Below are 13,383 nucleotides of genomic sequence, written 5' to 3'. Positions count from 1 at the left end.
TTCCACTGAGATTCTTTTGTAACCCTGTTTCATTCCTAATACTGAAATACTCCCAGCAAATGTTGTCAGCTTTAATTAAGGCAGACAACAGTAAACATTCCCTGTATGGTTTAAAAAAAAATAATCTAAATTATTTGGTGCCCTTGTTAATTTAGAGAAAGTTGTTTCAATCAAAACATGGATAATTTAAAGTACATAAAAGCAATCATGGTTCTGACTTTGAATTTTCTCTGCGAAATAAGGTAAGACTCTGTAAGGACACCCTTTACTCCTCAAAAGTCTGAATTCAATGAAGAAGCCATCTCCCCCTCCCCTCCATGACATTTGCTCTACATTTTAGTTTAGCTCTCCCCAAAATGAAAATCATTTTCTATCATGTGGGTTATCAAACAAGAGACCCTATGAAGCAAGATGGCGAAGAACTGGAGTGAAGAAATATGCAGGGGTCATGTATGTGCGCCCTGCACTTGGCAGCTTAGTATCAAATATTACCATGTGATTTACATTCAGGTCCCCTCTATTTAAATGCAAGGACTCGTTTTTCCTGTATAACAGCTAGTCCTCACCTTCACAACCCCAGAGGCTTTCCGTTTCAGGTGTGGTAATAGTTTGTATAGCACAAGTGAATTGGGAGCCTTGGGAGTCAAATCATGAAAGGACATCAAGTATTTCTTTATAGTTTTATCATAACCACTTTTACCTAAAAAGAAGACATCAAACACATGGCCTAACATTGAAAATCCAGAATAAGCTACATAAGGGTAAGTGTTCTCATGCACACATATGGGGGGAGGGGTAAAGAGAAAAAGAGAAAGAGAGAGATAGAGAGAGACTCAGACATAGAGACAGAGAAAATGAACAAAAAAAATCATGTCAGATAAATTTGTATACAAATAGTTCTGTAAGATAGCTTTACATTTTATTACTTTGCCTAATTACATAATTATTTGTTTTTACGGTAAGATTTTAATTTTAAAGTAGAATTTATTGATATGATTATAAATTTAAAAGAGCTAACTGGTTGGTTGGTTTTGAGATAGAGTTTAATTGCAACCCAGGTTGATCTTAATTTTTTGAGTGTGGGATATTAGGTATGTGCCATCATGCCAGGCTTAAGAAATAGGTTTCAGGTCCGAAGTGCAGTAGAGCTCTGCTTTGTGTGTGCAAGACCCCATGTGCAATTCCATAGCACTGCAAAATAAATAAGTAAACTCCCCAAAGAAGTACTTTTAAAATCAAGATTTTTCATTGTACCACCACAGGGTATGCCATGAAAACTGGAATCAAGAGGAAAAAAATGGAAAGTTACTTTTATAGATTTTTTTTTGGGGGGGGGGGATTCTTTTTGAGACAGGTCTCCCTGTAGCCCCAGCTGGCCTGGAGCTCACTCTGTAGACCAGGCTGGCCTCGAACTCACAGAGATCTGCCTGCCTCTGCCTCCTGAGTGCTGGGATTAAAGGTGTGCACCACCACACCAGGCTACTTTTAGAGATTCTTAATGTAGCTCAGAATGGTCCCGAACACAAGAAAAAAATGAATTACACATATAAACATTCAAGTTATATATATATAGCAATGGCGGCATTGAAAATATTCATTTCTTTCTCAAATGTAAGTATTATAGCCCTATGTTTTCTATGAATATTTGATTTTCACATGAATGTAGATTGGACCATAAGCTCCCATAAGCTTTCCTTCTCATTCTCTTAAAATATATCATCATGCATTCCTAGAATTTTCTACTGAGCATTATTGTTTTTGAAACTCAATCTTATGTAAATCTGCTAAGTGTCTCAATATTTTATTACATGCTTGAAGATTTCACAGGAAGTCACAGATTCATTTCTTTGATCCAACACTGTGCAATTGCGCTGAGGAGTCAGGAATATAGGAGGCATGGTTTGTAATAATCAAGTAACAAAATAATACAGTGGAAGCAATTGGATTATAACTGAATGGGTCAAGTAGATGGAAATTGTTTTCTATGCAAAGACAGCATGAGCCTTGGCCAAATGACAGAAGTGAATGAATCACCGAAGGGGAAATTGTCTTCTCTGGAGATGAGAATGGGGAAATAGTGATAAAGTCTCAGAATTAGATGGTCTGAAAGTCTGGCAGGCAAGTTTCACCCAGAGTAGCAACTTGAGAGTAAGCAAAAGAGCAGTGCATTAGGGAACCGAGAGATACCAGGTCACAGATGCACAGAGGATACAACCAAGACCTGAGGTTCATGTTAGATAACCTCTAAAGATCAAATGGCTTCAGAAAGAGTACACATGATAGCTGAGAGCTACTACACTTTGGAGTAATATTGTCCAACTTTAAATCCTAGGTCCATCACTTAATAGTGATGAGACAATATCACCATGGTTTACTCATTCATACAGTCAAAATAATAATAGTTCCCATAGTAATCACAAATGAGGCAGGTATTAAGTGAGTCTATTTATAAAACAAAATGATTTAATGTTTTAAGATCAGTCCTTGGTACATCATAGTCTATAAGATTTCAGCATTTCATCACTCACCACTCTCTTGTTTGGGGTCCAATGTCTTCGAGTCTCTCACACAATTGGCTGCTATCTCTTCATTGTTTGTGTCATATGCAGGACTGTGTAGCTCTCTGAAAGAAATGGCATTGTATATGGTATGTGGAGTCCATTCAAACATACAATGACAATATCAGGTAACACTGTTTTCAAAGACAGATGGACTGAAATAATCACCCTTTCCTGCCAAATACTAAAAATGTAATAGCAAAGGAAAATAGAAGAGGAAATGTTCTGACTGTGAGCTTCCCAGAGCAGAGCTCCTGTCATAAAGAAAGGCAAGAAGTGTGATAAAATGGACACTCTTCCAAATGATTGGCTTTATTTTGCCTACTGTAAGCTATTTGTCTTTTAAAGAAAAAAAAAGAAATGAACCAAAGCATTTTAGTATTTCATATGGCAAAGTCAACAGCGTAAATTAGCCTATGGATTGACCTTCCTGTTTTTTAATTCTGGTGACAAAAAAAGAGTTGAATTTGGAGACACTCGCATGCGAATGATGACAAACCTCACATGGAGGCAGTCTCCTTTGCTTGTTTGGTTTCATCTGTATTTGTGGTATTGCATCTCACATGCAGTATAAGGAGATTAGACTGGCCTTTGAAATTCCTGCATCGAATGGACATTGCTGCCTGCATCTCAGAGTTGACTGTAACATACTGCTGGTGACTTAAACCATGTTCTTTTACACAGAGTTGTTTCTGTATGCCAGGTCATGAAAATTCTTCAGGTTCATTCGGTGAAAACTGAAAATTCAATGTCTCATTTATGTCAAACAGATAAGCAAAGCACAGAAACAAACAAAACCTTTAACTTTTAAATTATACAAATTAACTGCATGTCATGTTGACCTGACAAGGATAGAACCCTTGAATTTGGTTCCATTTGAACAGAATTATATGCAACAAGATACTTTATTAGTCCATAATTCCAAAACTAGTATTAACCAGACAAACCACCACATTGACACACAAAGTACTCACTGTCCATCCGTGTTTCTGCTTTCTTGGGGGTTTCCCTTGGAGCCAGGTGAGGCCTCTCCATCACTGAGGCCGAGGGCAGAGTCAGGATCATTCTCCAGTGTATTTATTACATCAGTAGATACAGAAGGAATGTCAGGTGACTTCACAGAAACATTTTCAGCCTGATCTTTAGACACTGAACTTAGTTCTTCTTTTTCATCTATTTCTTCAAGACTATAATCAGAGCTAATGCCAGCTACAAAAAAATGCAGACACAATCCTAAATAACAATTTTCCCTGTTCACCCTATGCAATCCTAGTAAGAACAGTATTCAAAATAATAATTTGACTATACCTTAACAACGTCTAGACTCTTAAAATGAGGTTCCAAATTAATAGTGAAATATTTTTCTAATGGTGAATAATCATGTTCATATATATCCAAGGTGTCTCAGACTTCTTAGAATTCTATAACAATGTGTTATCACTGTAGAATATTATTTCATAAATTTCACATTATTTCATTTAGAAATATAACTTTGAATTAAGTACTTTTATATGTATATGAATCAATACTATAAACTGAATACAAATTAGTAATTTAAAATGAAAATGCGGGGGCTGGAGAGATGGCTCAGAGGTTAAGAGCACTGGCTGCTCTTGGAGAGGACCCAGGTTTGATTCCCAGCACCCACTTGGTGGCTAACAACTGTCTGTAACTCCAGTTCCAGGAGATCTGATGCCCTCTTCTGACTTGCAGGCATTGCATGACATGGGTGCACTTACATGCATGCAGGCAATATACTCATATACATACAAGTAATAAAATATTAAAATTCAAAGTCATAGAAATGAGATTTCTGTACTATCTACAAGCACGCCTGTTGACCAACTCAGTACTTACCAGTATTGCCTGTAGTTGAGAGGTGCCTGAGCCTCCTTTGGAATTACTAATGCTCACATATATTCTACAGCTACTAAATTAGAATTCTAAGATGTGGGGCCAAGAACTGTTAAGGTTCTTTAGATATTTCTAATGTGCAGCCTGGGCTAAGAGCCACTGATCTAACTGTTTTATATAATTAAAAAATATTTTATTATTTTTATTAATTTTGGGTGTATGAGTGTATTGCCTGCATGTAAGTGCACCCAGGTCGTGCAATGCCTGCGGAGGCCAGAAGTGGGTGTTGGATCCCCTGGAACTGGAGTAAAGGACAGTTGCTAGCTACCATGTGGGTGCTGGGATTCAAACCCAGGTCTTCTGCAAGAACAACCAGTGTTCTTAACTGCTGAGCCATCTCTCCAAAAAGATTATTAATATGACTTTTTTTTAACAAAACAGAACAAATATTAAACATTAAAAATTAATTTCTATTCTCAGTTTTTTTTTGTTTTCATTCTATTTTTTTTTAATGACACTAAGGACTGAATCTATGACATTTGCATGTTAGATAAGTACTTTACATCTGAGCCATAGTCTTGGCCCTTTCATAAATTTTTTTCCATTAGGTTTCTCAGATTGGACTAGCATATGCTCTGTAGCCCAAGTAGGCTTTGACTTGCAACCCTCTTGTCATAGTCTCTTGAGAAACTAGAATTAAAAGTCTGGCGTGGTGGCACTGGCCTTTGATCCCAGCACTCAGGAGGCAGAGGCAGGCAGATTTCTGTGAGTTCAAGGCCAGCGTGGTCTACATAGTGAGTTCCAGGACAGCTGGGGCTACAGGGAGACCCTGTCTCAAAAAGACGAAAAAAAAAAAAAGTCTGAGCCAGCAACCCAGCTCCATGCCTTTGTTGTTATTGCTGAGATATAATCTCACTGTGTAGCCAAGGCTCACATTCTTGTAATCCTGAGTGCTGAGAGACATGAGCTACTGTGTCCAGTTCCCCACATACTTTGACTTCCAGAAGGAATTAATTTCCTTTGACACTTATATCCTGTGTATTACCAGAAGTGTCATATACAGACATACATAAGCAGATATCCATACTCATATTCTATTTTTTTCTTTCTGTTAGCTTAATTTAAATGGAAGTACATTGCACTCAATATTTTAATGTTTTTCTTACCACTTACCATTTAAATCTCAACTCATACAGGTAAGTATATGTATATAGTTCAAGAGTTTTGAATAGTGTTTCATTGTACAAGAGTTAATTACTTCTTACTACAAACAACCAATGACAGCAGGGTAAAAGGAAAACGCTCTGGCAGTTAAGTACACACAATTCTCTTTAAAAATATTTTACTATTTTTATTTTATGTGTATGAGCGTATTGCCTGCATGCATTTTAAGTGCACTTATGTCATGAAATGCCTTCAGAGGTTAGATGAGGGCATTGGATTCCCCTGAAACTGGAGTTATGGATGATTGTTATCTGCCATGTGGGTGCTAGGAACCAACTTGGGTCCCTCTGTAAGAGCAGAGTGCTCTTAAGTCCTGAACCATCTCTGCAGCCCAAGTGCACATAATTTTTGTTGTTTAAACAAATTAAACATTTCCATTCATATAACAACAAATGACTGAAATTTAATTTTACCTTGTGAGAAGAACAGTAAGGTCGTATGTACTGTTATAGTGGTCAACCTGTTCCTAACATTTAACAAAAGTTTTATTTTATTTTTAGGAACATGGATAGTAAAGTGTATTACTTCTGTTCTTTAAGAAATAAATATGGACTGGGTCTTGATGATACAAACCATCCTCTCCCAGGAAGGCTGTGGCAAGAGGATGATTTCTTCTAAGAGTTCTAGGCTAGCCCAGGTAATAGAGCAAGACTTTTTCTCAAAAAAAAAAAACAAAAAACAAAAAACCAGGCTGGGCGTGGTGGCGCATGCCTTTAATCCCAGCACTTGGGAGGCAGAGGCAGGCGGATCTTTGTGAGTTCGAGGCCAGCCTGGTCTATACTGTGAGTTCCAGGACAGCTGGGGCTTTACAAGGAGAACCTGTCTCAAAAAGACAAAAAAAAAAAAAAAAAAAAAAAACAAAAAAACAACCAACCAAACAAACAAACAAAAAAACAAAACAAAACTATGCCAGACATGGAGGCACACACCTTTAAACACAGTAATGCAGAGGCAGAGACAGAGGCAGGTGGACGTGAGTTCAGGGTCAGCCAGGGCTACAAAGTGAGTCCTTGTCATTAAAAAACAAAACAAAACAAAACAAAACAAAGCAGCATTGGTTAGCCATGGTTTTTGTTAATAAAAAATTTGATTGTGTGTGTGTGTGTGTGTGTGTGTGTGAGGGGGGCGTTGGTTATGGTGGCATACACCTTTAATCTCAGCACTTGGGAAGTGGAGGCGGGCAGATCTCTGTGAGTTCAAGGCCATCCTGGTCTACATAGTGAGTTCCAGGACAGCTGGGGCTGCAGGGACACCCTGTCTCAAAAAGACAAAAAAAAATTTTTGATTACTCAGAAAAAATGTTAAAAAATTTAAATTAAATGAATTTGAAATATGCATGTTTGTCAAGTATTACTTTACTTTGACATATGAAGCTGTCATTAGGATGCCTTTGTGCAACATGCTTGTGATAGAATTTTGGACCTATGCATTCAGAGTATATTTACACAATTGAAAACTATCACTAAGAAAATTCCAGGGCCATGATGGTTTAGAGGTAAACATGTCATTTAAATGACTCCTTAGCATACAAGAAAGCTCTTTTGGAAATTACATTAGCCATCATGATCACTGGTCCTCATCCCTTCCTCTCTTGAACTTATCACAAGTATTTCAGAGATGCACTTATTTGTGTGGTCCATACTCAGAAATTAGTGTCAGTAAATGTATGAAGCATGAGTTCATGTTTCAAAAATCTTCTCAAATTATTTTTGTTAATAACTTGAAAAATATTCCAAAGTCTTAGAAAAGGCAATGGTTCCTTTTAAAAGTTCTAATCATCCAAGAGAATCATAGTCAGATTCTGGATTAGTAAAAATTTTTCCATGCTTTGAAAAAAAATTAAGTTTGTTTTGTATGTATTGGCCCAATTCTAAAACACAGTAAAAAAGAAATTGGGGTAGGAGCTGTGAACAATCCTAACTTTCACAAATGCTGTATCATAATTATTACATTTCACCTTTAAGTTCTAAAGATACAATACTCACTTTCAAATAACAAAGTGTTGACATGTTAAAGCACGTTCAACACAACATCTCTCAAATATAAACATTTACATATTATTTTAAAATAATTTGAAAGTATTGAAGTTTCCTTTATTGCACACATAGTTTTACATACTTTGAATATTTTATGTTAATCTTTTCAGTATTTTTAAAGATTAAAAACATTCACTGCAGCAAATGAAATTGAAAATTATGTAAAGTTCGAAGGATTGAGCTGAGCATAGCAGCCCACCGCTATAATACCTGCACTCAGGAGGGGACGCGGGGCAGCAGAGCTCAAGGCCAGCCTGAGCACACAGTTAGTTCAAGGCCTGTCTGGGCCACAAGAAACTCTGTCTCAAAACACCAAAGAGGAAAGAAACACATGGAAAATAAATGTAACTAATCTTTCAAAAGAGTTTGTTTTATTTTTAACTCTTAAGATTTTCACACAAGTTATATGAAGTATGTATGATGTCGGGCACGCGATCCCACAGTGCTCTTCCTTCCTTCTGCCCCTCCCACAACAGATTTTCCTTGGTTTGTTGCATTTTACTTGCATTTAAATTTTATATTTAATAACGTCACATCTTTTCAGATATGACATAGAATTTTCCTGGTGAACATCAAAATGGTAAAATTACTTAACAGATGCTATTACTTTGGTTAAATATAAAACTCTACTAAATTAATCCTATTTAATCAAAGTTCTTTTTCTACTTAGCAATATCCTATAATATTTGGATGAGTAACAATTTGTTTACCTATTTTTTGGTTTAGGAACATTTGGATGTTTTCCCACTTTGGGCAACAACAACAAAATCTATACATATATACACTGGCTTTTCCTTTTCTTGAGAAAAACCTAGAAGTAGGGTTGTCAAATCGTACAGAAAATTAATGTGTATACTGAAGTTCTGAAAATCCCTACCAAGGGCTGGGCTGTAGAACAGACATAGATTTCCTTAGTGTGCACAACGGGACCCAGGTTTAATCTCTAACGCAACCTCACCTCAGAAAAACCCATTAAACTGTTCGTAAACTAGTCAAGCAATTTTGTATTCTCACAAGCAGTGTGTAATAGTATAGAAACTTAAAGCAACTAGTTTGATATAATGAAGACGTTTTCTGAGTCAATTAGAAAATGAGTTAAATTTATGAAAAATTCAAGTATTACACAACTATAAAATTTTACTATCTCGAAACAAAGTAATTCTAATATTTAGGTTTGTTGTTGCTGTTGTTGTTTGAGACGGGGTCTCCCTGTAGCCCCAGCTGACCTGAAACAGGCTGGCCTCGATCTCACAAAGATCTGCCTGCCTCTGCTGGGATTAAAGGCATACACCACCACATCCGGCTAATTCTAATTTTAAAAAAGAAAAAGCATCTGAGAATAATGTTATGGAAAATAAGTCACACACAGCTAGCAAAGGAATGGTTCAATAAAGAATACATAAATATTCCTTTATATATTATATGTACTTCTTCACTGAAAATAGTAAAGTTCAAACAGCTTCTTCAAAGAAGTAGAAAGCCAAATACAAGCAAAGAGACCCTTCAGAGTCACTGATGACTCATTTCACGCTTTGTCCTGTTCATTTAGATGGTTAGGGAAACAGAACATTTCAAACCTGGATAAAATTTTAAGTGAAAGGAGGAAACTCTTATTTTTTATGGAACATCTTAGAGAAGAGTTTAAGTCATCAAAAATATACTTGATGACACCTTCATTCTCATAAAGCAAAGCCCCAGCCAGGAAAAGCCTGAGAACTTACATGTCAAGGAAGCTACAGCTGCCTCCGGAGTTCCAGGGCCCTCAGAGAGCGAGGTTTCATCTGCAGCTTTGGGCACAGTGCACTGCTCCTGGATGAACGGCCCAGGGCCAAGGGAGCCCTCTGCCAAAGAAGTAGAGTCTGTAGAAATGGCACTTAGACAACAGCATTAAAGCAAAGCAAGCAGACATCAAGACACATTTGGAAAATATCCCCGGTGTTAGTTCACAATCACCCATGCAATAACCATAAAGAGGTAAAAGAGAGAAACGGGTATTGAACAAAGTTTGAGGAGCATGTCCATTTTTTCTAACTCTTCAGAACCTTCTAATTCTACCATATATTTTAAGTTGGTAACATTATTCGATAAGTTTCCTGTGTAGAAATAAGGTGATATTGTTGATTTTATTCTAAGAAAAAAATCATTATTACTTACATTGTACTATTATAAATCATAGGTCCTCAAATTACAAATTCCTAACTATCACATAAAGATCAAGACTTAACTTTAGATGCTCCTAAACTTTTCCAATTCTGTGATTATGAGTGATAAATTCCAGGTCGTTGTACTTAGCAACTTTCATTCTTACCAAATTATCTTCATGCTAATGTAGTAAGAATATATTTATTTATTATTTATTTTCATTTACCTAGTTTGAGGCAGGTTGGCCTGGTACTTTGGATCCTCCTGCCTTAGCCTCCCAGGTGCTGGAATTATGGATGTGCACCACCATAACTAGCTTATATTTATTCTTCTGAAAGCTACTAAGTAGCTATTACTGAAAATATTAGAAACAGATTGAATTATTTTTAATTTTTAGGAATTTCATCTACTTGGGGGAGAATCTACAAGGACAATTATATCATAGAAAGTATCTGCATGTAAACAAATTTTTATCATTAGAGTAGATCTTGAATGTTGAAGTCACAGCTGCAGTGGTTGCCTAAAGAAACCCTGTATACCCCTTAAATTTTCTCTAAACCCACCAATGCGCCTTCCCACTAGGATGCACCATTACTTAGAAACAGGCTATTAGCTGCCCGTCTGACACATAAGGGAAACAGGAGGCTCAATAGGGAAATCACTTTAGCTTCAACTCCAGAGCTGAAATTTTGATCTCTGCTGGTTTCATATCCTAATGTTTAATCCTTAGGGGAGATAACATAGGATTCATTCTGTAGTACAAATGTTAGGAAAAGAAGTAAAAGAATCCACTTCTCTCATACATAGAGTGTCCGGTGAGATTCATTTCTCAATAGTCACGACACTTCTTTCCTTTACCACACAGTGTGGAGTGGCAGTATCATACCTGGGGTAGACAGGCTCTCAGGAGAGGCCGCTTCTGAACCACCATCTGGAGTAACTCCATCTACTGACTGCAGGGCTGAAAGACGTAAGGCAACTCATAAACAAGCCACACTCAGATGAGAAACTACTCCTGAGGAATTTGTTGTTTACACATAATTCAGGAAGAAATGAGTCCTTACTTTACTAGAAGTCATATTGCCATGCAGTGCTGAAATGATCCAATGCTACCTAGGGACTCGTCCTACCTGCAGTCAGTCCTGGTAAGGCAGTATCTTTATGAATAAATCTGCACACTGAAATCTGTTCAATACAATAATGAAGCTGTACATGTTTGTCATTCTATGTTGTAGATTTTTAAAATGCAGTTAAGGGAGAATAATCATACTATTTAAAAGCCTGGGAATCATTAGTTAATAAAAAGACTTGGATGGGTGCAGAAGCACACACCTTGGATCCCAGCACTCAGGAGGCAGAAGCAAGTGGATCTCTGTGAGTTCAAGGCCAGCCTAGTCTACAAAGTGAGTTCCAGGCCAGCCAGAACTACAAAGTGAGAACCCGTCTTTAAGAAAAAATACATAAGTTAAAACTCACAGCATTTACACTGCCTATATTAAAACATAAAACCAATGTACTCTTAATAAAAAAAATACCATTAGCAGCTGCATGACCATTTTCATCGCTTTGATGTAGGTATGTTTTGGAGGGTGGGGCAGGTGCTTTGCGCTTTGTCCTTTTCAGAGATGAATTTCCTACTGATGTGCTACTGAGCTGCAGTGACCCAGTCCTCACTATGTCTCCATCAGAGGAACTCTGTAGAAAACAAAAGAGCCAAACACAATCCTACATTCAGACATTAACTGCAAAGTTCAGAATGACACTGGCCTTCCTAACAAACACATGGAAAATCAAGATGGACCACAACTGTCATTCAGTCAAAAAGTATTTATTGAGCATTTGCCACATGCAGACTATGGGATGGATACATAAAAATAAAATATGGTCCCTTTCAAGAAACTTAGCCTGGTATGGGGGCCTGACATACAAATGATCAACTACAGTGTAGAAGACTTCTAAGCAACACAGTTAAAATCTAATTCTAAAGAAAACTCTAAAGAAATAAACAGATGTAAGTAAGAGATGGAAGAGGGTGAAGAGATGGGCCATGGGGTAAAGTGTTTGCTGCCCAAGCATGAGGACCTGAGTTTGGATTCCTAACACCCACAAAAGGCCAGGCATAGTGGGACATAGTTGTAATCCCACTGCTGGGAGCGGAACATGAGACAGGTGGATCACAAGACTCACTAGTCTGTCAGCCAAAGCCAATTGGTGAGCTCGTGGTTCAGTAAGTGACCCCGTCTCAAAAAAGAAAATAAGGTGAACAGAGACAGAGGAAGAGCCCCAACACTGACTTCTGCTCCTACCTCATGCACGGGCACACACAGGTGAGCATACTCACACACACACACACACACGCATCATATACCACACATGTGCACACACATACATACATACATACACACACATATAGGGATGTGGAAAAGGGAAGAGTAACTGCATATTAAATAATCTATGTTTTTTTAGTACCAAGTGAAAACATCTCAAAAATCTACATGACATGAAAGAAAAGGGAAACTGCGGTGGGGAAGCAGTAAGAGACAGTCAGGGAACAAGGGAGTCAGGGAGATTTCATTCAAAAATGTCACATCTAAAACTTTATGTGCTAATTAAAAACAAAATGCTAAAAAGGCAAAATCATTTTATTAGAATTTTATAAATTTTTTAAAAATGTTTAAATGAAACAACTCTGTATGTCTACCAGGGGCAAGATCCTTTGAGGTCACTGCCTGGAAACAGGTCTCACACACACAGAGGAGGCCTGTCGGTGGACTGTAAGACAATCATGTCTCAGCAGGCTGGCGTGTTCCTGCCCCTTGCTAAGAAAACGGCTTCACAGAACTGTAGTTTGAATCTCCCATTTCTTTCTTGCCACTGGAATCCCTCCAATTAAATGGTTCCAAACCTTGGATCAATTCAAGTTTTCCTACACAAATCACCAAACTTGACCACAAGTACATTACGGTCACTTCTCCAACTCCTTGATTTGACCTGTTAGCAGTACTAACCACAGTTGGGCATTGCTCTGCAACAGTATTACTTACTCCTGGGCTGCTCCTTCCTTTCTGTAGTCCCACACACCAACTACTCGTTTTCACTGTTCATTACTTTTCATCTTTTGACCAACATCAGCGTAGCCCAGGACTCTCTGCCAGTGCATCTCCTTAGTGTCTATGTTCACTCTCCTGCAGTCTCTTCTCTTACCTCTGGGTATTACTTACATGCTAATGATTTTCAAACCTATGTCTCTATCCTGGATCACTGTTGCAATCTTCACTCGTGTTTCAGGCCTCTTCATGCTAGCATGTCTAAATTCAGCTCTTAGCAATCCCTGTTTTTCCTCCCTCCTCGCCAAAGCCCTGTTCTTTTCATAGTCTTCAAAAATCTTCACAAAGAGCAAGTCATCCTTCCATCCTCCTTATTGTCTCTCTCATAGTCCACACAGACTCTGGCCTGCTGGCTTTGCCCTTAATGGTGGTGGGTCATCTGACCTCTTGATCAAGGAGGCCAAGGAGACCCCACCAGATGGATTGAACCAGTGTCCAGTCTATAAAGAGGAGGGTCAACAC

At 37.8% G+C, this 13,383-nt stretch overlaps 1 protein-coding gene across 7 annotated transcripts in view; it reads right to left on the bottom strand.

The window, feature by feature from the left end:
• Positions 1-13,383, bottom strand: part of Cobll1 (cordon-bleu WH2 repeat protein like 1) — a 168,771-nt gene that overhangs the window by 13,050 nt on the left and 142,338 nt on the right. For 3 of the 7 annotated variants that reach the window (XM_029562410.1, XM_029562411.1, XM_029562412.1), the window contains 5 exons: positions 11,350-11,509; positions 10,701-10,775; positions 9,394-9,513; positions 3,533-3,767; positions 2,529-2,623 (listed from right to left, as the gene is read on the bottom strand). In XM_029562410.1, the coding sequence (XP_029418270.1) occupies positions 2,529-2,623; positions 3,533-3,767; positions 9,394-9,513; positions 10,701-10,775; positions 11,350-11,509 (685 nt within the window). The remainder of the gene's footprint in view (positions 1-2,528; positions 2,624-3,532; positions 3,768-9,393; positions 9,514-10,700; positions 10,776-11,349; positions 11,510-13,383) is intronic. The other 4 variants (XM_029562414.1, XM_029562415.1, XM_029562413.1 and 1 more) reach the window with 3 other exon arrangements.

This window comes from Nannospalax galili, unplaced genomic scaffold (assembly GCF_000622305.1).
Source record: "Nannospalax galili isolate Female #2095 unplaced genomic scaffold, S.galili_v1.0 scaffold514, whole genome shotgun sequence".
NCBI lineage: Eukaryota > Metazoa > Chordata > Mammalia > Rodentia > Spalacidae > Nannospalax > Nannospalax galili.
Note: the sequence above shows the minus strand (reverse complement) of the source record. Positions and strands in the feature narration are given on the sequence as shown.